The sequence below is a fragment of the Hermetia illucens genome, chromosome 6 (assembly GCF_905115235.1).
Source record: "Hermetia illucens chromosome 6, iHerIll2.2.curated.20191125, whole genome shotgun sequence".
Lineage (NCBI taxonomy): Eukaryota > Metazoa > Arthropoda > Insecta > Diptera > Stratiomyidae > Hermetia > Hermetia illucens.
The window spans coordinates 79,108,260-79,134,780 of NC_051854.1; the positions used below are offsets into that span (position 1 = coordinate 79,108,260).

Genomic DNA, 26,521 nt, shown 5'->3' on the forward strand with positions numbered 1-26,521 from the left:
CCGCATGCTTCGCTGCCTCAATCCTGTCATCGTCCATCCTAAGGGCTCATTATAAAAGCCTCTTCTAGTTGCTAGAGTTTGAATTCTTTCCCCAAAGCAGTGTAAATTTCTCCTCTAAAATGCGCATTTAGCTTGTTCCATTCAGCACCAGCAGTATTCCCCAGGTAGTCCTTGGAAACTTGGGTTCTTGCGAACTGTTAACAGCGTTTGAGAGAAGCAAACTTCGAAGGATTTTTGGCGCCCCACATGAGGATGGCTGAGTGGTTAGAGCGATGGCATGGGTCAGGATGTCAGATAGCTTTTAGAGATATCGGATTGGTGGGTCCCGTTGCAAAATCGGGATATCTGTAGTTCCTTATCCTTGAAGATCGCTCTTAATTCGTCGAATTAATGTCTAAATCAGGATTCGATTTGCTTATTGGGTCTCCCAAGTCAAAATACCCTAATTTCACTAACGATCTGTAATGAAACTGCTACACATAGTAAGCCATTACAATTACCAAGGGAAAACCTAGATTAGAAATGAGGAAAGGGCTTAAAGTTCGATAAGTTCACCTTTCGAATCTAGACGATTGTAGGAAGCAACCCCCAAAACTATTTATTAACCCATTGTGAACAATATATTATTACATGTTGTAAACTAAAATGGGCTATATACTCTTTATTATCCAGAAATCGATGGTTCAAAATAAAAACCGTACCTGGCTTATAGAACAACCGCAGCGGAAGGGCTTGCTGCAATAGTTTATATTCAACAGCAACTAAGAATTTGTTGGCCGGGAAAGGACACGCCAACGACATATTGGACATGCTGGAAATCAATGATCTGAATGCATTCACAAACGGATTCCGATAAGCGAACCGAGAAATATCGCAAGCACGCAAGGTCCAGTTAGCAAACACTTTGGTTTCCTTACCAAAATTCCATCGACTGGCATCCAGGTTCCAAAGTGGGTTGCTAATAGAACGAAGAGTGCTGACATCCGCAAATAAAAATGACTCATTCGAAAAGGTGATATTGATGTTAACGTAGTGACTATTCTGTCCATAGTGGAAATTTGCAAGCTTTACACACAGACGACCCTGCGAAGATGGAAAATGAAAACTGGATTTGTAGTTAAAAGATATTTAAACTAAAGTCAAAAAATAGCTGGATACCTACTGGTCTAGCTGATTTGGCGGACGCCAATGGGGTAAGTAAAATGAAGGCTAAAAATTGAGCAAACATTTTCATCTCCGACCATTCGTTATTTAGAAGTACTGCGCTAATTTTTCCGAATTGAAAAGCTTCACACCTGGAAATGATAAGTGTTCATTAGTTTAATCAACAGAGCCTGAGGATGGGCTTGTATTTAAATTAAAGCAAGTCGGGAAATCGGAAGCTCGGCGCTTCAGGTATGAAAGGTTTTGTTTACTTCTTTTTGGTTGGATAGTTTCTGAGAATGGGTCCGTTAAAGAAATTATCACTTTCCACCCCTTCCACTAGCCACCTTTCTAACAAATGTCAAAACTAAGATCGGCTTCGTAAAGTACTAATCGAGACCTTTCATTTGATACCCAACATGACCATATATATTATATTTGGTGAAAAAAAATGTTACACCCCCCCTTTTGCATGTATGAGGACCCCCCTTAATCTCAACGTATAAGGATATCACTCACTGCATGTCTGAGAAAAGTGCGTGTGACAGACAGACAGGTAGACCTGTGAGGAATGGCCAGATCTCCCATCAGGCGCGACCCCATCTCGCGGATTGGGGCATACCTATTGATGTGTAAATGTGTGCTCATGCACTTTTCTTTTCTGACTGTGCATGGGCTAGTGTTTGCTCATCTCTGGTGCGTGGACCAAAATGGCCATGGGAAGGATACCCAGAACATAAAGCAACCATAGAAGACGAGAGAAGGAGGAGACTTACGGTGCTTGGAACTCCAGTAGCGGGCTCCCGGTCGTCGATATCCCTCGACCGCAGTGCCGCGGCGGTGGACAATTTGACCACCTTGGCATATAATATTACAAGTGATTTGGATCTGGAGAGGGAGGTGTTCAAGCGAAGTACGAACTTACCGAGAACATCAGTAACAAAACCAAACAAAGATGAATTGAAGGCAGATCGTTAGACGATAAAAATCATCATAAATCCCACTGTATATGTTCAAGATGCGCGACAGCAGGATATGCTCCAGGAACAAGGAAGTGATCCATTCAAAAGAAGCTGGTCAACTTTGAGATCCCCACCAATGCCAAAAACGGTGAAGGATAAGGTACAGGCAAGGTCAATAAACGTCAAAAGTGGAGGAGCGTATAAAAGGAGTATCCATGCCGGGGCTTATGGGGAACAGAGTCCCGATCCGGAGGAATTACCGGACGGGACATTCTGAAAACCAGCACCAAGTGTTCAGAAGGAAGAAAGCGTATAGCGAATGTAGGAAACTCGACCAGCGTTGCGAAGTTCAATACGAACGAAAACAATGGATGGACTAAAGTCACCAGCAAAAAAACGAAACGAAAACCAAAAGTGCAAACTCGTCCAAATGCGATTGTTATCTCCAGTAAGGGCAATCTGGCTTATGCGAAGATACTCAAAAAGTCAAAGCTGATCCCGATCTAAAAGATCTGAGTGGAAATGTGAACAGAATCCGAAGAACCCAGAAAGGAGATCACATGTTCTAGCTGAAAAGATCCAGGGTAGGCAAACATGATTTCTGACAGAATGGGCATATTGAAGCGATGAGTTGAGTACTTTGATGAACTGCTCAACAACCAGGAGGTCCGGCCAACTGAAGACGATGGACAAATACTGCCACCACAAAGTATAGAAAAAACATTCCTTGCTATTCATCGACTTAAAAATCATAAGTCGCCAGGAGCCGATGGAATTACAGCCGAATTGGTTAAATATGGGGGCTACCAATTACACCAAGTGGTTCATCATCTGATGTTAAGGGTGTGGTACAGCGAATCACTGCCTGATGACGAGGCATTCTCCGTTGCATACATAAAAAGGGAGATATAATGCAGTGCAGCAATTATAGAGGTATCACGTTGCTGAGTACCATCTATAAGATATTCTCCGCTATCTTGCTAGGTCGGATAATGCCATACGCTCAGAACATCATTAACCCATACCAAAGAGGCGTCACTCCAGTAACAGATCGGATTTTCTCTGTGCGACAAGCAATGGAGAAACTGTTCGAATATGAACATCAGTTGCACCATCTTTTCATCAACTTTAAGGCCACCTATGATAACATAACCAGGGTAAAACTGTTCACGGCCATGAGAGAATTCAGTATCCCGACGAAGTTGATAAGACTGACCCTGGCCAATGTGCCACGCCAGATAAAAGCAGCAGGATCACTCTCGAGACCTAAGACAAGGGAATGTCCTACCATGCGTCCTCTTTAACCTGGCCCTGGAGAAAGTGATCTGTGATACCGAGGTAAATGCAAGAGGTACGATCCTCTTTAAGTCCACCTAACTACTGGCCTATGCTGATGATATCGACATCAAGGGAAGAACGACCCGAGACGTGCAAACTACCTTCATCCAGATCGAGCAGGCGGTGATTGGCGCGAGATCTTGGGCTGCACATCAATGAAGGAAAGACAAAATATATGTTGGCAAAGTCGGCACCAAAAACTAACCAACCAACAACATCAAAAAGCACTGGTCAAACAGAAAAAATAGCTTTGAGACTGTTGATAATTTCTCCTATCTAGGGTCGAAAATTGCAACCGATAAAAGCTTATCATCATCATCATCAACGGCGCAACAACCAGTATCCGGTCTAGGCCTGCCTTAATAAGGAACTCCAGACATCCCGGTTTTGCGCCGAGGTCCACCTATTCGATATCCCTAAAAGCTGTAGGCGTCCTGGCCTACGCCATCTACGCTCTATCTTAGGCAGGGTCTGCTTCGTCTTCTTTTTCTACTATAGATATTGATCTTATAGACTTTCCGGGTGGGATCATCCTCATCCATACGCATTAATTGACCCGCCCACCGTAACCTATTGAGCCGGATTTTATCTACAACCTCACGGTCATGGTATCGCTCATAGATTTCGTCATTGTGTTGGCTACGGAATTGTCCATCCTCATGTAGAGGGCCAAAAATTCTTCTGAGGATTCTTCTCTCGAAAGCGATCAAGAGTTCGCAATTTTTCTTGCTAAGAACCCAAGTTTCCGAGGAATACATGAGAACTGGCAAGATCATAGTCTTGTGCAGTAAGAGCTTTGACCCTATGGTGAGAGTTTCGAGCGAAACAATTTTTGTAAGCTGAAATAGGCTCTCTTGGCTGACAAAACCCGTGCGGGGATTTCTTCATCGTAGCTGTTATCGGTTGTGATTTTCGACCCTAGATAGGAGAAATTATCAACGGTCTCAAAGTTGTATTCTCCTATCCTTATTCTTCTCGTTTGACTAGTGCGGTTTAATGTTGTTGGTTGGTTCGTCTTCGGTGCTGACGTTGCCACCATATATTTTGTCTTGTCTTCATTGATGTGCAGCCCAAGATCTCGCGCCGCCTGCTCGTTCTGGATGAAGGCAGTTTGTACGTCTCGGGTGGCTCTTCCCATGATGTCGATATCGTCAGCATAGGCCAGTAGTTGGGTGGACTTAAAGAGGATCATACCTCTTGCAGTTACATCAGCATCACAGATCACTTTTTCGAGGGCCAGGTTAAAGAGGACGCATGATAGGGTATCTCCTTGTGGTCAGGGTCAGCCTAGTCAGTCTTATTAGTTTCGTCGGGATACCGAATTCTCTCATGACCGTGTACAGTTTTACCCTTGCTATGCTATCAACCGATAAGAGCTACGAGGATAAAATCCGCGCACGATTGTTAGCTGCCAAGAAAGCCTATTTCAGCTTTCAAAAACTGTTCCGCTCGAAACATCTCACCATATGGTCAAAGTTCTTACTGTACAAAACAATGATCTTGCTAGTCCTCATTTATTCCTCGGGGTCCTGAGTCCTTAGCAAGAAAAATTGTGAACTCTTGGCCATGTTCGAGAGAAGAACCCTCTGAGGAATTTTTGGCCCCCTACATGAGAATGGACGCTTCTCTAGCCTACGTAACGATGAAATCTATGAGTGATATCATAACCTTCTGGTTTTGGATAAAATCCGGCTCAATAGGATGAGGAGAGGATGATCCAACCCGAGAAGTCTATATGGTAGAAAAAGAGTACGAGGCAGACCCAGCCTGGGATGGAACGATGGCGTAGTTCAGGACACCAAACAGCTTTTGGAGATATCGAATTGGTGAACCTCGGCTCAAAACCGGGTTGTCTGATGATGATGATGATGTCAGTTTCGCTGCTATGAAGCCGCACAGAATTCGTGGATACTACGATTTCGGTTAAAATAGTATCGCGACTGGGCGCACATTTGCTACCGAACGACGTAGTTCAGACTGTGTAAGAACAAATGGAGCCTTGGATGTCTTTTTGATTTTGTGACCCTGTCTGTTGGACGTTGAAAAAGCCAACTAACGCAGTTGAGGGTGGAGTGAGAAAGGTAACCGGCCTGGGTATCTTTTGTTGGCGTCGAAGCAGTTGCTGGTGAATTAAATGTTGAGTTAAATTGAAGCTTATAGTTGCGCCGAATTGATGTCAGAATAATGATCCAGGTAAGGTATCGCATTTATAAACGATGCCTTGAGACTCAGCTCGTGTAAAGCAGGAGGACAAGCAAAAAGCAAATCATAAGCATTTATGACTCACCCGAGGACATTCGCATTTTCTTCTCATCGGGATTGATTTATTTATATATGTTAACCCCCGGCTGAAAGGTTGTATTAGGTATGGAACCTAAGTTTGTACGGGAATACTATAATACATCTCCTGTCAGCATGTTGCATTATGGAGATAATGCGGTGCTCGGTTGGTGGAAACAAAAAACGCACCCCTGAACGACAAACGCTATGAAAAGTATGTCTAAAAAATAAATTAATCAAAAATAAAGAAATAGAGAGCTAAGCCTTTTTCGGTGCAGGGTTTCGAAAACCCAATAAGGCCGTTTTCAGAAATTTGCAAGTGACCTTCTGTATCTGCATCTAATAATACAAGCGCATGGAAAAGAGTGGTACTAAAGTCAATATCATCATCAACGGCGCAACAACCGGTATCCGGTCTAGGCCTGCCTTAATAAGGAACTCTAAACATCCCGGCTTTGCACCGAGGACCACTAATTCGATATCCCTAAAAGCTGCCTGACGTCCTGGTCTACGCCATCGTTCCATCTCAGCTAGCGTCTGCCTTATCTTCTTTTTCTACCATAGATATTGCCCTTATAGACTTTCCGGGCTGGATCGTCCTTATCCATGGGGATTAAGTGACCCGTCCACCAGCACCTATTGAGCCGGATTTTATCCAAAACCAGATGGTTGTGGTATTGCTCATAGATTTCGTCGTTATGTAGGCTACGGAGTAGTCAATATCAGGCTCCTTTAAAAGAGCTGCTCCCTATATCTCCAGATCTACGAGCAATAGCGACTGTTACTCATGAAAAGTGTCAGGAACAGCAATAAGCTAATTGGAGGAGGTACTTATTGATGTAACTATCTCAATCATCTGTCAGAATATAGAGGGTATCATTCGAGGTCCAGGCTAGCGTACTGGAAGATTCAGCATGAAAGAAGGATTGCGAGGAAAAATGAAGGAGCGACACAGATAACACCCGCCTTAAAGCACGAAGTCGGATCGCGAAAAACCCGTTTAGAAGCTACGGGAATAATTGAGCTCCACTGGGCAACAAACTCCAATAAAGCAAAAGAGAACAGATGGAAGCAATACTGAAATTGTTTACAAAAAAGCAAGTTGCCCCCGTGCATGCGAGGATTAAGGAAAAAAATATTCTAACATTCGTCGAAAGGCCCCACCAGGTCCGCCTGTCACGATCTCTCGCCCACCATTCTCCCATCTCGAAAATATCCGATATATTAGAAGACCTCAGAAAGTAATAACCGAAAAGTTCTTGCATCGGTCCATAAGATACCAGGAGGTGATCACGATGAAGATTGCACCTAATTTGAAGACTCAACAGATAATTCAACGTCATAGGTGTTGGGGAAAATGATGTTTCAGGTAGTCGTGGAACACACTGGGGTCCATTTCATAAAAAGAAGATAAGAAGAATAGGCATCTATTAGCTATTCTCCTCCTAGCGGAACACTTCCTAAATATTATATTAGGAGATGCTTAGGACTATAGTGATGGATGTGAGACACTTTTCATGATTGGGTTTTTGAATGGGGCAGCAGAATGACAAATGCATTTACAGAATCGGACATATTACCTGGAAATTTTTTTAAGACGAACGCTTTCTTAGGAAACGGACTAACATTTATTGCTGACTCGACTTTTGGAGAATTGGTTGGCAAATTGGTAAACCCCATACCCATAATGGTCCATAAGCAACCCGTATGCACATCAAAGGTGAATCTGAGGATCAAAATAGTATCTGCAGAATGCCGGGCATGCTACACGAATGAATTATACATTTTCGAAGTTCCGTGAAGAGAGTCATTGGACTTACCTTGCGGGTTGCAGAGGATTTCTTCTTCTTCTTCTTTTTCTATTGAATTTTATTAGAGGTTTGGAGGGAAACCCAATGATGCTAGATAGGAGAACGCATACAAGCAGACACAAGGTCGTAATGAAGAGACTTCGCTCGCTAATAAAATACCCACCTTTTTACTTCGCGATGAAAACTGAGGGAAACAATCGGCTGTGCAATCCAACGAGTGCTTGATATCTCCAGTCATTACAGAGCTATTGGGGGAAATGGGGAAGGTAGTGGATGAAATCATTCATATCAGTTTTCTGTCCGAGGTATAGCATGGGTATTATCGCGTCCATTCCACTTCACCGTAAGGAAAGGACGATCACCTTCAAAACTATATCAGGCAGGACCATACCTAGAAGAGATCACTATTGTCAGCTGTACAAATGGCTCGTTTGTTGAATGATGAAGGAGAAGACCCTACCGAACGCTTCATATATCTGAGAGTAAGTTGCTTATAAAGCGAAAATAGCAGCGAATAGGTTACGAGAGAATAGGAAGCAACTCCATTATTAACAACAGTGCAACAATCCAATTACAAGGCCCAGAGATTATCAATTTCTTATAGGGCTTTGCTAGGAGTCGAATCCCATAGTTAAAAACTAACGGCGCGGTTAATGCACACTTAGTCATGGATTTAACCATTGTGTTCCATAAACGGGAAAACTATCTAATTTCAAAGGAAGGACAAAAGAATTTGAACTATTTATGCTTACCAAACAACTGAGAGTAATTAACCCTGTCCAAAGATACGATGTGAACTCGGCCACTACCATATCGGCAAAAGTAATCATCCCCGGTTGTTTCAAGGCAATCATTAGTACTGAATGTATGAATACGAAGGAAATGAGCGAATAAGTAATTGCACCATCAAAAATCTACCTAATATATTACCACAATTAATTTTTTGGCTTTTAAAAAAATACTACGAATGGGAGAGTATTTCAGTGCAGTCAAGCAATTAAGCTCAACCCTAATAGGTGAAATAATGAATGGCTGAACATGTAATGGATCTGATATTGATCCGAAGGTGAGTGGAATTCAGACATAGAAAAGTTATCACTTCCAATGCTAGTGTTCTTTCAAATACTTGTTGGATTGGTCGCAGAGATGCATTAGAACCCACCGTTTGTCTACTATTACTCATAGTAACGCTTCCCTACCTGGTGGTGGTCTGGATTCTTTCTGCCACACTTTCCAATAAAGAGAAGTTGTGACTATAAAATTTGTGGATAATGTAAAATGTCGGATAAAAATCAAACTAGAAATTCTTCCGAGAGACGTAAAGCTTGGGTTGATTCCGCCAGAACACGACTGATTTTAGCAGACGAGATTCATACTGCAAAACAAGGTAAGTTGCCGCAATTTACGAAGTCATTATATTTTTACACTGGAAGAATAGTTTAAATGCGACCAACAAGAGCTGAAAAAGATGTCAATTTGGGGGATGAAACTTTCCAGCCGCAGAGAAAATGCGGTGCCTAACCCGGTTTACTGTAGATCCGTTGGAGTAAGAAGCTCTAAACGTGTTGTGGAAAAATGAGTACAGCTTTCTGTGCCAATCAACAATATGGTGCTGCCACGAAATATGGTGTTGCCAAGGGGTCAGGTTAAGGAACACAGATATGTCTACTCAGATAGTTTTGTACCACTTTCACTCACATGTCGTCTCCCAAAGGCATAGTTCTTGGAGATTTTTTATTAAAGAAGACCTTTCCTAGGCACTTCTCTAAAAAGTTCAATAAAATATGTCCATGCTACTCACCGGTCACACATATATACAGGGTGCGGCAGCATAACTTCCTTTCTTAAAATGCGCGCCACTCAGTTAGTTGATGTCATAGCGGAGCGCTAGTAGTCTCGTTCAAGAGGGGATACTGTAAGGTTTTGTCCCGACACGGTTCAGTCGCCATCATGCGTTGGAATAGTGAGGAGCGTGCCTTTGCCGTTGAGGTTTACTTTTCAAGCGGATGTTCGGTTATTGCAACACAGCGTGCATTTCGGAATCGCTTTAATTTAGCCCCGTTGGCTCCCGTCCCAGACCGCAAATCAATTGTTACATGGGTCACTACATTCAGACAAACTGCAAGTGCGACAAAAGAAAGAACTGGAGTCCCTCGGCCCGTTAGATCACCTGAGAACATTAAAGCAGTGAGAGCGTCAATGTTGCGATCGCCACGGCGCGTTCTGCGCGGGTGAGGGGCAACCATATTGGAGATATACCCCCAGGCCCCAGCGCTAACTTCAGCTGTTTCTATAAAGCAGGATAGTCCAATATTGCGTATATCAACTGACGCATTTCTTTGTCATCATTTTCTGTTCTTGTAACAGTTTATGATGGATGTTGATCACGCTTTGTTAAGTTATACCATGCTAAGCACACAAAGGTACGGTATTGAAAATGGTTGCATTGCTTGTCCATTTAAACGTCAATTACACTTCTAGGTATGGACATTGCATACAGGACTAGCCTACAATAGCAGGCAGAAATCATCATCATGCTTAGCACAATGTAGCGCCTCCGTAATACGTTTGTGCTTCATAGTTTCCGCCCATTAGATCTGGGTAGTATGCCATACAGAGACATGTTTCCCAGTAACACGACGAGCATATATTGTTTCGCTCGCTGTGCGGTGATGCTGCTGTGAAAGGTGTTCCACCACCACCGCTTATATAATACTATAACTCTTTTCATCCATATGTCATCCATACTGAAGAATTCAGCAAATGTTTCCTATCTAGTCTTCTTTATGAACTTGTGAGTTCAAGTATACATATTCTTACTGCAAATTTCCAGCAGCTCTTCAATTGTTGCTGCTTGATTATTACTTCCACGCCAGGTTTCTTTGTTAAGCAAAGTCATGTTACTTTGCCGAACCCTTGGTTCTGCTAAGTATTAACATCACCTTCATTGACCGCTTACTGCTCTACCTTGCTTATTCCCCACTCTAGAGGACAGTGGTAAAATCCGCAGGAAATATTTTTCAGATCTCCTACGTCAAAGATATATCCTCAAATTTCGATAAAGTGACATTTTGAGACTCGTAAGGACTAAACTCAAAAAAAGCATACGTGATACAAGGAAAATTTTCACCTATCTCATATAATCCTGTATAGTTTGGTAGCCGCGTGGCCATAACTTTACAACAGACCCACATATTATTACCTCGAGATTGCTTCTGCTGGGTTTACCTGTTACCTTTCCTTCGCACCGCATGCTTCGCTGCCTCAATCCTGTCATCGTCCATCCTAAGGGCTCATTATAAAAGCCTCTTCTAGTTGCTAGAGTTTGAATTCTTTCCCCAAAGCAGTGTAAATTTCTCCTCTAAAATGCGCATTTAGCTTGTTCCATTCAGCACCAGCAGTATTCCCCAGGTAGTCCTTGGAAACTTGGGTTCTTGCGAACTGTTAACAGCGTTTGAGAGAAGCAAACTTCGAAGGATTTTTGGCGCCCCACATGAGGATGGCTGAGTGGTTAGAGCGATGGCATGGGTCAGGATGTCAGATAGCTTTTAGAGATATCGGATTGGTGGGTCCCGTTGCAAAATCGGGATATCTGTAGTTCCTTATCCTTGAAGATCGCTCTTAATTCGTCGAATTAATGTCTAAATCAGGATTCGATTTGCTTATTGGGTCTCCCAAGTCAAAATACCCTAATTTCACTAACGATCTGTAATGAAACTGCTACACATAGTAAGCCATTACAATTACCAAGGGAAAACCTAGATTAGAAATGAGGAAAGGGCTTAAAGTTCGATAAGTTCACCTTTCGAATCTAGACGATTGTAGGAAGCAACCCCCAAAACTATTTATTAACCCATTGTGAACAATATATTATTACATGTTGTAAACTAAAATGGGCTATATACTCTTTATTATCCAGAAATCGATGGTTCAAAATAAAAACCGTACCTGGCTTATAGAACAACCGCAGCGGAAGGGCTTGCTGCAATAGTTTATATTCAACAGCAACTAAGAATTTGTTGGCCGGGAAAGGACACGCCAACGACATATTGGACATGCTGGAAATCAATGATCTGAATGCATTCACAAACGGATTCCGATAAGCGAACCGAGAAATATCGCAAGCACGCAAGGTCCAGTTAGCAAACACTTTGGTTTCCTTACCAAAATTCCATCGACTGGCATCCAGGTTCCAAAGTGGGTTGCTAATAGAACGAAGAGTGCTGACATCCGCAAATAAAAATGACTCATTCGAAAAGGTGATATTGATGTTAACGTAGTGACTATTCTGTCCATAGTGGAAATTTGCAAGCTTTACACACAGACGACCCTGCGAAGATGGAAAATGAAAACTGGATTTGTAGTTAAAAGATATTTAAACTAAAGTCAAAAAATAGCTGGATACCTACTGGTCTAGCTGATTTGGCGGACGCCAATGGGGTAAGTAAAATGAAGGCTAAAAATTGAGCAAACATTTTCATCTCCGACCATTCGTTATTTAGAAGTACTGCGCTAATTTTTCCGAATTGAAAAGCTTCACACCTGGAAATGATAAGTGTTCATTAGTTTAATCAACAGAGCCTGAGGATGGGCTTGTATTTAAATTAAAGCAAGTCGGGAAATCGGAAGCTCGGCGCTTCAGGTATGAAAGGTTTTGTTTACTTCTTTTTGGTTGGATAGTTTCTGAGAATGGGTCCGTTAAAGAAATTATCACTTTCCACCCCTTCCACTAGCCACCTTTCTAACAAATGTCAAAACTAAGATCGGCTTCGTAAAGTACTAATCGAGACCTTTCATTTGATACCCAACATGACCATATATATTATATTTGGTGAAAAAAAATGTTACACCCCCCCTTTTGCATGTATGAGGACCCCCCTTAATCTCAACGTATAAGGATATCACTCACTGCATGTCTGAGAAAAGTGCGTGTGACAGACAGACAGGTAGACCTGTGAGGAATGGCCAGATCTCCCATCAGGCGCGACCCCATCTCGCGGATTGGGGCATACCTATTGATGTGTAAATGTGTGCTCATGCACTTTTCTTTTCTGACTGTGCATGGGCTAGTGTTTGCTCATCTCTGGTGCGTGGACCAAAATGGCCATGGGAAGGATACCCAGAACATAAAGCAACCATAGAAGACGAGAGAAGGAGGAGACTTACGGTGCTTGGAACTCCAGTAGCGGGCTCCCGGTCGTCGATATCCCTCGACCGCAGTGCCGCGGCGGTGGACAATTTGACCACCTTGGCATATAATATTACAAGTGATTTGGATCTGGAGAGGGAGGTGTTCAAGCGAAGTACGAACTTACCGAGAACATCAGTAACAAAACCAAACAAAGATGAATTGAAGGCAGATCGTTAGACGATAAAAATCATCATAAATCCCACTGTATATGTTCAAGATGCGCGACAGCAGGATATGCTCCAGGAACAAGGAAGTGATCCATTCAAAAGAAGCTGGTCAACTTTGAGATCCCCACCAATGCCAAAAACGGTGAAGGATAAGGTACAGGCAAGGTCAATAAACGTCAAAAGTGGAGGAGCGTATAAAAGGAGTATCCATGCCGGGGCTTATGGGGAACAGAGTCCCGATCCGGAGGAATTACCGGACGGGACATTCTGAAAACCAGCACCAAGTGTTCAGAAGGAAGAAAGCGTATAGCGAATGTAGGAAACTCGACCAGCGTTGCGAAGTTCAATACGAACGAAAACAATGGATGGACTAAAGTCACCAGCAAAAAAACGAAACGAAAACCAAAAGTGCAAACTCGTCCAAATGCGATTGTTATCTCCAGTAAGGGCAATCTGGCTTATGCGAAGATACTCAAAAAGTCAAAGCTGATCCCGATCTAAAAGATCTGAGTGGAAATGTGAACAGAATCCGAAGAACCCAGAAAGGAGATCACATGTTCTAGCTGAAAAGATCCAGGGTAGGCAAACATGATTTCTGACAGAATGGGCATATTGAAGCGATGAGTTGAGTACTTTGATGAACTGCTCAACAACCAGGAGGTCCGGCCAACTGAAGACGATGGACAAATACTGCCACCACAAAGTATAGAAAAAACATTCCTTGCTATTCATCGACTTAAAAATCATAAGTCGCCAGGAGCCGATGGAATTACAGCCGAATTGGTTAAATATGGGGGCTACCAATTACACCAAGTGGTTCATCATCTGATGTTAAGGGTGTGGTACAGCGAATCACTGCCTGATGACGAGGCATTCTCCGTTGCATACATAAAAAGGGAGATATAATGCAGTGCAGCAATTATAGAGGTATCACGTTGCTGAGTACCATCTATAAGATATTCTCCGCTATCTTGCTAGGTCGGATAATGCCATACGCTCAGAACATCATTAACCCATACCAAAGAGGCGTCACTCCAGTAACAGATCGGATTTTCTCTGTGCGACAAGCAATGGAGAAACTGTTCGAATATGAACATCAGTTGCACCATCTTTTCATCAACTTTAAGGCCACCTATGATAACATAACCAGGGTAAAACTGTTCACGGCCATGAGAGAATTCAGTATCCCGACGAAGTTGATAAGACTGACCCTGGCCAATGTGCCACGCCAGATAAAAGCAGCAGGATCACTCTCGAGACCTAAGACAAGGGAATGTCCTACCATGCGTCCTCTTTAACCTGGCCCTGGAGAAAGTGATCTGTGATACCGAGGTAAATGCAAGAGGTACGATCCTCTTTAAGTCCACCTAACTACTGGCCTATGCTGATGATATCGACATCAAGGGAAGAACGACCCGAGACGTGCAAACTACCTTCATCCAGATCGAGCAGGCGGTGATTGGCGCGAGATCTTGGGCTGCACATCAATGAAGGAAAGACAAAATATATGTTGGCAAAGTCGGCACCAAAAACTAACCAACCAACAACATCAAAAAGCACTGGTCAAACAGAAAAAATAGCTTTGAGACTGTTGATAATTTCTCCTATCTAGGGTCGAAAATTGCAACCGATAAAAGCTTATCATCATCATCATCAACGGCGCAACAACCAGTATCCGGTCTAGGCCTGCCTTAATAAGGAACTCCAGACATCCCGGTTTTGCGCCGAGGTCCACCTATTCGATATCCCTAAAAGCTGTAGGCGTCCTGGCCTACGCCATCTACGCTCTATCTTAGGCAGGGTCTGCTTCGTCTTCTTTTTCTACTATAGATATTGATCTTATAGACTTTCCGGGTGGGATCATCCTCATCCATACGCATTAATTGACCCGCCCACCGTAACCTATTGAGCCGGATTTTATCTACAACCTCACGGTCATGGTATCGCTCATAGATTTCGTCATTGTGTTGGCTACGGAATTGTCCATCCTCATGTAGAGGGCCAAAAATTCTTCTGAGGATTCTTCTCTCGAAAGCGATCAAGAGTTCGCAATTTTTCTTGCTAAGAACCCAAGTTTCCGAGGAATACATGAGAACTGGCAAGATCATAGTCTTGTGCAGTAAGAGCTTTGACCCTATGGTGAGAGTTTCGAGCGAAACAATTTTTGTAAGCTGAAATAGGCTCTCTTGGCTGACAAAACCCGTGCGGGGATTTCTTCATCGTAGCTGTTATCGGTTGTGATTTTCGACCCTAGATAGGAGAAATTATCAACGGTCTCAAAGTTGTATTCTCCTATCCTTATTCTTCTCGTTTGACTAGTGCGGTTTAATGTTGTTGGTTGGTTCGTCTTCGGTGCTGACGTTGCCACCATATATTTTGTCTTGTCTTCATTGATGTGCAGCCCAAGATCTCGCGCCGCCTGCTCGTTCTGGATGAAGGCAGTTTGTACGTCTCGGGTGGCTCTTCCCATGATGTCGATATCGTCAGCATAGGCCAGTAGTTGGGTGGACTTAAAGAGGATCATACCTCTTGCAGTTACATCAGCATCACAGATCACTTTTTCGAGGGCCAGGTTAAAGAGGACGCATGATAGGGTATCTCCTTGTGGTCAGGGTCAGCCTAGTCAGTCTTATTAGTTTCGTCGGGATACCGAATTCTCTCATGACCGTGTACAGTTTTACCCTTGCTATGCTATCAACCGATAAGAGCTACGAGGATAAAATCCGCGCACGATTGTTAGCTGCCAAGAAAGCCTATTTCAGCTTTCAAAAACTGTTCCGCTCGAAACATCTCACCATATGGTCAAAGTTCTTACTGTACAAAACAATGATCTTGCTAGTCCTCATTTATTCCTCGGGGTCCTGAGTCCTTAGCAAGAAAAATTGTGAACTCTTGGCCATGTTCGAGAGAAGAACCCTCTGAGGAATTTTTGGCCCCCTACATGAGAATGGACGCTTCTCTAGCCTACGTAACGATGAAATCTATGAGTGATATCATAACCTTCTGGTTTTGGATAAAATCCGGCTCAATAGGATGAGGAGAGGATGATCCAACCCGAGAAGTCTATATGGTAGAAAAAGAGTACGAGGCAGACCCAGCCTGGGATGGAACGATGGCGTAGTTCAGGACACCAAACAGCTTTTGGAGATATCGAATTGGTGAACCTCGGCTCAAAACCGGGTTGTCTGATGATGATGATGATGTCAGTTTCGCTGCTATGAAGCCGCACAGAATTCGTGGATACTACGATTTCGGTTAAAATAGTATCGCGACTGGGCGCACATTTGCTACCGAACGACGTAGTTCAGACTGTGTAAGAACAAATGGAGCCTTGGATGTCTTTTTGATTTTGTGACCCTGTCTGTTGGACGTTGAAAAAGCCAACTAACGCAGTTGAGGGTGGAGTGAGAAAGGTAACCGGCCTGGGTATCTTTTGTTGGCGTCGAAGCAGTTGCTGGTGAATTAAATGTTGAGTTAAATTGAAGCTTATAGTTGCGCCGAATTGATGTCAGAATAATGATCCAGGTAAGGTATCGCATTTATAAACGATGCCTTGAGACTCAGCTCGTGTAAAGCAGGAGGACAAGCAAAAAGCAAATCATAAGCATTTATGACTCACCCGAGGACATTCGCATTTTCTTCTCATCGGGATTGATTTATTTATATATGTTAACCCCCGGCTGAAAGGTTGTATTAGGTATGGAACCTAAGTTTGTACGGGAATACTATAATACATCTCCTGTCAGCATGTTGCATTATGGAGATAATGCGGTGCTCGGTTGGTGGAAACAAAAAACGCACCCCTGAACGACAAACGCTATGAAAAGTATGTCTAAAAAATAAATTAATCAAAAATAAAGAAATAGAGAGCTAAGCCTTTTTCGGTGCAGGGTTTCGAAAACCCAATAAGGCCGTTTTCAGAAATTTGCAAGTGACCTTCTGTATCTGCATCTAATAATACAAGCGCATGGAAAAGAGTGGTACTAAAGTCAATATCATCATCAACGGCGCAACAACCGGTATCCGGTCTAGGCCTGCCTTAATAAGGAACTCTAAACATCCCGGCTTTGCACCGAGGACCACTAATTCGATATCCCTAAAAGCTGCCTGACGTCCTGGTCTACGCCATCGTTCCATCTCAGCTAGCGTCTGCCTTATCTTCTTTTTCTACCATAGATATTGCCCTTATAGACTTTCCGGGCTGGATCGTCCTTATCCATGGGGATTAAGTGACCCGTCCACCAGCACCTATTGAGCCGGATTTTATCCAAAACCAGATGGTTGTGGTATTGCTCATAGATTTCGTCGTTATGTAGGCTACGGAGTAGTCAATATCAGGCTCCTTTAAAAGAGCTGCTCCCTATATCTCCAGATCTACGAGCAATAGCGACTGTTACTCATGAAAAGTGTCAGGAACAGCAATAAGCTAATTGGAGGAGGTACTTATTGATGTAACTATCTCAATCATCTGTCAGAATATAGAGGGTATCATTCGAGGTCCAGGCTAGCGTACTGGAAGATTCAGCATGAAAGAAGGATTGCGAGGAAAAATGAAGGAGCGACACAGATAACACCCGCCTTAAAGCACGAAGTCGGATCGCGAAAAACCCGTTTAGAAGCTACGGGAATAATTGAGCTCCACTGGGCAACAAACTCCAATAAAGCAAAAGAGAACAGATGGAAGCAATACTGAAATTGTTTACAAAAAAGCAAGTTGCCCCCGTGCATGCGAGGATTAAGGAAAAAAATATTCTAACATTCGTCGAAAGGCCCCACCAGGTCCGCCTGTCACGATCTCTCGCCCACCATTCTCCCATCTCGAAAATATCCGATATATTAGAAGACCTCAGAAAGTAATAACCGAAAAGTTCTTGCATCGGTCCATAAGATACCAGGAGGTGATCACGATGAAGATTGCACCTAATTTGAAGACTCAACAGATAATTCAACGTCATAGGTGTTGGGGAAAATGATGTTTCAGGTAGTCGTGGAACACACTGGGGTCCATTTCATAAAAAGAAGATAAGAAGAATAGGCATCTATTAGCTATTCTCCTCCTAGCGGAACACTTCCTAAATATTATATTAGGAGATGCTTAGGACTATAGTGATGGATGTGAGACACTTTTCATGATTGGGTTTTTGAATGGGGCAGCAGAATGACAAATGCATTTACAGAATCGGACATATTACCTGGAAATTTTTTTAAGACGAACGCTTTCTTAGGAAACGGACTAACATTTATTGCTGACTCGACTTTTGGAGAATTGGTTGGCAAATTGGTAAACCCCATACCCATAATGGTCCATAAGCAACCCGTATGCACATCAAAGGTGAATCTGAGGATCAAAATAGTATCTGCAGAATGCCGGGCATGCTACACGAATGAATTATACATTTTCGAAGTTCCGTGAAGAGAGTCATTGGACTTACCTTGCGGGTTGCAGAGGATTTCTTCTTCTTCTTCTTTTTCTATTGAATTTTATTAGAGGTTTGGAGGGAAACCCAATGATGCTAGATAGGAGAACGCATACAAGCAGACACAAGGTCGTAATGAAGAGACTTCGCTCGCTAATAAAATACCCACCTTTTTACTTCGCGATGAAAACTGAGGGAAACAATCGGCTGTGCAATCCAACGAGTGCTTGATATCTCCAGTCATTACAGAGCTATTGGGGGAAATGGGGAAGGTAGTGGATGAAATCATTCATATCAGTTTTCTGTCCGAGGTATAGCATGGGTATTATCGCGTCCATTCCACTTCACCGTAAGGAAAGGACGATCACCTTCAAAACTATATCAGGCAGGACCATACCTAGAAGAGATCACTATTGTCAGCTGTACAAATGGCTCGTTTGTTGAATGATGAAGGAGAAGACCCTACCGAACGCTTCATATATCTGAGAGTAAGTTGCTTATAAAGCGAAAATAGCAGCGAATAGGTTACGAGAGAATAGGAAGCAACTCCATTATTAACAACAGTGCAACAATCCAATTACAAGGCCCAGAGATTATCAATTTCTTATAGGGCTTTGCTAGGAGTCGAATCCCATAGTTAAAAACTAACGGCGCGGTTAATGCACACTTAGTCATGGATTTAACCATTGTGTTCCATAAACGGGAAAACTATCTAATTTCAAAGGAAGGACAAAAGAATTTGAACTATTTATGCTTACCAAACAACTGAGAGTAATTAACCCTGTCCAAAGATACGATGTGAACTCGGCCACTACCATATCGGCAAAAGTAATCATCCCCGGTTGTTTCAAGGCAATCATTAGTACTGAATGTATGAATACGAAGGAAATGAGCGAATAAGTAATTGCACCATCAAAAATCTACCTAATATATTACCACAATTAATTTTTTGGCTTTTAAAAAAATACTACGAATGGGAGAGTATTTCAGTGCAGTCAAGCAATTAAGCTCAACCCTAATAGGTGAAATAATGAATGGCTGAACATGTAATGGATCTGATATTGATCCGAAGGTGAGTGGAATTCAGACATAGAAAAGTTATCACTTCCAATGCTAGTGTTCTTTCAAATACTTGTTGGATTGGTCGCAGAGATGCATTAGAACCCACCGTTTGTCTACTATTACTCATAGTAACGCTTCCCTACCTGGTGGTGGTCTGGATTCTTTCTGCCACACTTTCCAATAAAGAGAAGTTGTGACTATAAAATTTGTGGATAATGTAAAATGTCGGATAAAAATCAAACTAGAAATTCTTCCGAGAGACGTAAAGCTTGGGTTGATTCCGCCAGAACACGACTGATTTTAGCAGACGAGATTCATACTGCAAAACAAGGTAAGTTGCCGCAATTTACGAAGTCATTATATTTTTACACTGGAAGAATAGTTTAAATGCGACCAACAAGAGCTGAAAAAGATGTCAATTTGGGGGATGAAACTTTCCAGCCGCAGAGAAAATGCGGTGCCTAACCCGGTTTACTGTAGATCCGTTGGAGTAAGAAGCTCTAAACGTGTTGTGGAAAAATGAGTACAGCTTTCTGTGCCAATCAACAATATGGTGCTGCCACGAAATATGGTGTTGCCAAGGGGTCAGGTTAAGGAACACAGATATGTCTACTCAGATAGTTTTGTACCACTTTCACTCACATGTCGTCTCCCAAAGGCATAGTTCTTGGAGATTTTTTATTAAAGAAGACCTTTCCTAGGCACTTCTCTAAAAAGTTCAATAAAATATGTCCATGCTACTCACCGGTCACACATATATACAGGGTGCGGCAGCATAACTTCCTTTCTTAAAATGCGCGCCACTCAGTTAGTTGATGTCATAGCGGAGCGCTAGTAGTCTCGTTCAAGAGGGGATACTGTAAGGTTTTGTCCCGACACGGTTCAGTCGCCATCATGCGTTGGAATAGTGAGGAGCGTGCCTTTGCCGTTGAGGTTTACTTTTCAAGCGGATGTTCGGTTATTGCAACACAGCGTGCATTTCGGAATCGCTTTAATTTAGCCCCGTTGGCTCCCGTCCCAGACCGCAAATCAATTGTTACATGGGTCACTACATTCAGACAAACTGCAAGTGCGACAAAAGAAAGAACTGGAGTCCCTCGGCCCGTTAGATCACCTGAGAACATTAAAGCAGTGAGAGCGTCAATGTTGCGATCGCCACGGCGCGTTCTGCGCGCAAACACGCATCTGCCCTTGGACTATCCGATCGTTCTGTGAGAAGAATTCTTCGTGATGATCTTCATTTTCATTCCTATAACATGGCGATAATGCAGGAACTTTCAGAACGTGACTTCAATTCTCGGATGAACGCATGTGAGCTTCTTCTTGATGTCGTTGCCGAGGGTGCTATTGTTTTTTTTAGCGATGAAGCCCATTTTCATTTGTGTGGGTCGGTTAACAAACAAAACATGCGCTACTGGGCTGACACCAACCCTCGAGAATTGCATCAAAAGCCTTTGCATTCACCCAAAGTCACAGTGTGGTGTGCAATTTCCTCAGCTGGAATTATTGGTCCCTGGTTTTTTGAGGAAAATGAGGTTACAGTGACAGTGAATTCAGACCGGTATGTAAACATGCTACAGAATTTTTTTTCCCACGGCTAGAAATTTTGGATTTGGGGGACACTTGGTTCCAGCAAGACGGTGCAACAGCACACACTTCAAGAGCATCGATGGCTGTTTTGAGGGAACACTTTCCAGAGCGCCTTATCTCAATTAGAGGCGATTTGGAATGGCCGGCACGCTCTCCCGATCTGTCCCCTTGTGATTTTTTTCTATGGGGTTTTTTGAAATCCCGTGTTTATGTGAACCGTTCAAGAACCCTACAAGATTTGAAGACCAACATCCAAGAAGAAATTGTCAACATAACACCTGCTATGCTAACAAGAGTCATGACAAACGCCAGAAATCGGTTTACGCAATGTATGGAGAATGGGGGACGTCACTTAACAGATTTGATCTTCAAAACAATGTAAATAAAAACTTTAGACATGTACCTACGTTATAAAAAATAAATAAATATTTTGCGATGCATACAATAGTTTTTATTGAGTTTTGAAAAAAAGTTATGCTGCCGCACCCTGTATTTTCGCCTGCCCGCAAAAGTTGGAAAAAAAAACTTCACCACGGTTCTTCGCCATATCACATCTGGTGAAGTTCTCCCTCATGTAGATGAAATGGTTAGAGATAGTAGAAAAACGGGATGATCGTTACGATTCCAAAGAAAGATACCCGTTTTGAGTGTGACAATTGCAGGGGTATCTGCGTGCTCCCTGCCGTTGGAAAGATAATAATCAAAATAACTGTCCAGGGTTATTATATTATATATATATTATAGCAGATTAGTTTCCTTCGCCTCCTGCATTGGCCACCTCAGCACCCTACGGATCGTTTTAGAGCAGTGCGCGGAATTTATATCTTCGCTACACCTCCTCTTCATCGATTTCAAGAAAGCTTCCGATAGTGTGAACAGGGAATATATCTGGAGTGCTCTACGCAGGAGAGACATTCCGGAGAAACTAATAGCTATTATCAGAGTGGCATATCGTCATTATTGACCAGTGCGATTCGATGTTAGTCGTTCTTTGTTTTCTGGCGCTCACATTGCCACCATGTATTTCGTCTTGCCTTCATCAATATACAGCCCAAAATCTCGCGCCGCCTGCTCGATCTGAATGAAGGTAGACTGTACATCTCGGGTTGTTCTTCGCATTATGTCAATATCATCAGCCTAGGCTAGTAGTTGAGTGGACTTGAAGAGGATGATACCTCGCACATTGCCATCGCGAATAACTTTTTCCATCATCATCATCAACGGCGCAACAACCGGAATCCGGTCTAGGCCTGCCTTAATAAGGAACTCCAGACATCCCGGTTTTGCGCCGAGGTCCACCAATTCGATATCCCTAAAAGCTGTCTGGCGTCCTGACCTACGCCATCGTTCCATCTTAGGCACGGTCTGCCTCGTCTTCTTTTTTACCACAGATATTGCCCTTATAGACTTTCCGGACTGGATCATCCTCATCCATACGGATTAAGTGACCCGCCCATCGTAACCCATTGAGCCGGATTTTATCCACAACCGGACGGTCATGGTATCGCTCATAGATTTCGTCGTTATGTGAGCTACGGAATCGTCCATTCTCATGTAGGGGACTAAAAATTCTTCTGAGGATTCTTCTCTCGAACGCAGCCAAGAGTTCGCAATTCTTCTTGCTAAGAACCCAAGTCTCCCAGGAATACAAGAGGACTTGCAAGATCATTGTCTTGTACAGTAAGAGCTTTGACCCTATGGTGAGACTTTTTCCAGGGCCAGGTTAAAGAGGACGCATGATAAGGCATCCCCTTGTGTTAAACCGTTGTTGATGTTGAATGGTCTCGAGAGTGAGTCTGCTGCTTTTATCTGGCCTCGCACATTGGTCAGGGTCAGCTTAGGCAGTCTTATCAATTTCTTTGGGATACCGAATTCTCTTATGGCCTTGTACAATTTTACTCTAGCTATGCTAGATTGTGCAACCGATGGCCATATTCCAACAGTTATTCCATCGCTCTTCGCAGAGAGAAAATGTGATCTGTTGCTGATTTGCCTGAAGTGAAGCCTCTTTTTTATGGACCAATAATGTTCTGAGCGTATGGGGCTATCCAACCTAGCAAGATAACAGAGAATATCTTATATATGGTACTCAGCAACGTGATACCTCTGCACTGTGTGATATCTCCCTTTTTATGTATGGGACAGATAATGCCCCGCTGAAAGTCGCCAGGCATTGACTCGCTTTCCCATACTTTGAGCATCAGTTGTTGATCCACTTGGTGTAATTGTTCGTCTCCATATTGAACCAATTCGGATTGCACGGACAGTTTTTTTTATGCTTGTTGGTGGCAATATCTGTCCGTCGTCTTCAGTTGGCGGGACCTCCAACTAACCGATATTTTGGTTGTTGAGCAGTTCACCAAAATACTCAAAATGTCTAAGGCTTCATCCTGCTGACTTGTCGATATAACTTCGGCACTTCGAGTGGTTTTCGAGTTCACAGATTAGTTGGTTCTCCCAGGATTCCTTTTTTCGTCTATAAAGTCGCTTCTCCGCTGGACGGAGTTCGTGATAAGTCTCCGCGTGTGCCCGCATTCTTTGAGAATGTAACATTACTCAGCATGCACCATTCTTCTGTTCCGTTGCTAGCTTACATTCATCGTCGAACCAGCCGTTCCGAGTTTTCTTGCAGCTGGGGACAAATATGTTTGTGGCCGTCTCAATGATAACGTTCTTCAAGTGGTTGTCAAAATGATTTGTTGAGGCGTCATCTACCGGACATCTGTTAGCTGCGGTTATTGCGGCATCCATTTCCCCCCTCATAAGTGTTACGGAGGTCTGTGTTGTGATTGACTTCACAACTCACTCTCACCTGATTGTCAGAGGGAATTTTGGGTGGTGTTGTAATTCCAGCTCAGAGCACTATCCCAACTAGATAGTGATCCGACTCAATATTGGCCCCCCTGTATGTTCTGACATTCATCTAGGATGTTCGGGGACATTGAAGGGGCTTCTGACTCTGCACCTTTTCAAAAACTTTGTGATGCCGCCAGAGAGCATGGTGTTGATGATGCTTTAAATAAGTGGATCCATGCTATGCTAACGCAGAGATTGCTGTGCGCTGAGGTAGGTGTCGATCGCTATCTGACTGCAGAAGCAACGATGGGCTGTCCGCAAAGAGGTGTACTTTCGCCACTTCTGTGGAGTATGCTGATCGACTCACTACTATGCGAAATGCAAAATTTCCCAATACACGTTCAAGCTTATGCTGATGACGTGGCTGTGCTTGCTGTTGATCGGGATCTTAGAACGGTGTGTAGGAATATACAACGTGCCGTTGATTTGATAGGCAGTTCGTGCCTCAGACATGGTCTTTCAGTTAATCCAAAAGAAATCATAATGGTATTATTCACAAAAAGGAGAAAACTGGGTTAATTCTGCCTCCCTGAGATGAGGGGTATTACCCTTCAACTCTCCGAAGAAATGAAATATCTGGGAGTCACTCTAGATAAAAAACTTCTTTGAAGCAAACATGTTGAGGTAAAGATGAAACGAACTCTCACAGCTTATGGTCTGCGCAGACGGACCTTTGCCTCGACATGGGGACTCAGGCCTCATGTGGTAATGTGGATATGCGTTGCTATCATTAGGCCGATGTTCGTTTGCGCATCCATAGTGTGGTGGGTTAAGGTGAGACAAAAAGGTTTTCACTGCAAACTAGCTACACTGCAAAGAACTATGTGTCTGGGTATCACTGGTGCCATGAGCACCACATCCGGCGCAGCTCTAAATGCATTACTCTATTTGCAGCCCCTGGATATATTTATTCAAAGCACTGCAATGAGAGCAGCTCATAGACTAATTCGATTAGATCTATGGGGAAACAATGGATGTGGAGGGCACAAAGCATTGGAAGAGTTACTGGGAGTACTGAATCCAGTTCTATAATGCCTTCCGATTCTCGTGTCCCCATACATCTGTTTAGTAGAAGATATGAAGTTACCCTGAAGCGTAGAGAGAATTGGGAAATCCCAGAAGAATGCGTGGTGAGATATACGGAAATCTTCTACACCGATGGCTCAAAAACATAACAGAGAGCCGGAGTCTACTTCTCGAATAAAAGCGAAAGTGGGCTTTTCCTTTGGGATAATATGCAACGATTTTTCAAGCCAAAATTTATGCGATCCTAAGGGCGGCAAAGTGGGTGATTGACGAGCGGTTAAAGGGCAGAGGCATCGCAATCTGGAGGGATAGCTAAGCTGCATTGAGGGCCTTGAATAATCCTTTGATCACCTCGCAAATCGTTCAGGAAAGCAGAAACCATTTGAACTCTATCTCTAGGGTCAATACGGTGGAACTACTCTGGGTACCTGATCACTATGGGGTATAGGGAAATGAAATTTCGAATGCTTTAGCGAAAGAGGGATCAATTTCCTCTATGCCGGGACCGTCTTCAAAAACTGGGAACAAGCTTCCCACAATGACAGGTGGCAGAGCCTAAATGCTGCTCGACACACCAAACTTTTCCTGTCAGAACCGAACATGCGTACCACAAAGTTCATCTTATTGGCAAGCAGAAGGATTTGCAGGAGTATTGTGGGCATTCTGACAGGCCATAATTCACTAGTTGGGCATATGTTCAGAATAGGAATTATTCAAGATGATACGTGTCCCTCCGGTAATGAGGAAGCGGAATCGATGGAGCATTCCCTATGTAAATGGCTCGCCTATGGACGCATCAGGCATCAGATCTTTGGTGCAACGGGTAGCATCACATCCACAGTACATTCTTTGAAATTTTATGGAGACGGAAAAGTATTGCACACGTTCGACTGCGACGGAAGTTGTGCAAGCAAAATTCCATGCATTAGAGTTGGTGTTAGTGCCGTGTACGTGCTGCAGTGCATTGGTGTGCGCTCGCGTGGTTGTGAGCTCCGAGCACGTGGTAGCATTTGTTTTAGCAGCAGACATTGTACAACTGTGAATTCTTGCCACATCCCAGCGGGAACAAAAGGCAGACCTTCTTTAAGGAATCATTTCGGATTAATGGTAATGGATTTTAATAACATCAGTGTGCGAATGATGCTTCAAAATTGCAAGCTGACAAGCTAGATCCATGTTTGCTCTCTCAGGAAGTAAGGAAGGAATAATTAGATGCATCCAGGGATAAGATAAAGAAACACACACAAGAAAAACCACCTAGGCGACATCGACACACGAGTACCTACCTACCTCGTCCCTATCCGAAAGGCGCGCATTGAAATTTCGCGTCCCCTTGTCGCTGAAATTGTTCCTCCTGTGTATAGTCTTTCTGTCGCGGGTAGATTAGTAGTTTGTGTCTTCTTACCACTTCGACTCATGCTTTCAAGAATCTTAGTGTAGTACTGAACTCCTATAACCAGCTTCATTACGTCAAGGTGGTTTCCGGCCTACTAACTATTTATGTTCTTATTAGTAGTCGTAGAGTCCCAAAAAAAATGTGATTAATGATCATCTTTTTCGCTACTGAATATCTGCCTTGCATCTTGTTCCAGGTGAACAGCGGGATTTATTCAGCATAAAAAGCCTAATTATGCTTTCCTTCCCCATTAAAGGTTATCAGAAAATTTATCTAAATATT

The 26,521-nt window shown here is 43.1% G+C and overlaps 1 protein-coding gene across 1 annotated transcript; it reads right to left on the bottom strand.

The window, feature by feature from the left end:
- Positions 1-594: 594 nt before the first annotated feature.
- On the bottom strand, positions 595-26,309 carry LOC119660053. The gene is made up of 5 exons (XM_038068432.1): positions 26,134-26,309; positions 11,944-12,076; positions 11,440-11,864; positions 1,163-1,295; positions 595-1,083 (listed from the first exon to the last, which is right to left on the bottom strand). Exons 1-5 carry the CDS (start codon positions 26,307-26,309, stop codon positions 595-597), a joined length of 1,356 nt encoding a protein of 451 aa, XP_037924360.1.
- Between the last annotated feature and the right edge of the window lie 212 nt (positions 26,310-26,521).

Bases quoted from the DNA above. Each gene is read 5' to 3' on its own strand.
- LOC119660053 (XM_038068432.1), bottom strand. From the start codon at position 26,309: ATGAAGCTGGTTATAGGAGTTCAGTACTACACTAAGATTCTTGAAAGC. The intron at 12,077-26,133 runs GTAGGTAGGTAC...TATCATTTCCAG, and splicing joins GCCTTTCGGATAGGGACGAG to GTGTGAAGCTTTTCAATTCG. The intron at 1,084-1,162 runs GTAGGTATCCAG...CCATCTTCGCAG, and splicing joins CCGCCAAATCAGCTAGACCA to GGTCGTCTGTGTGTAAAGCT.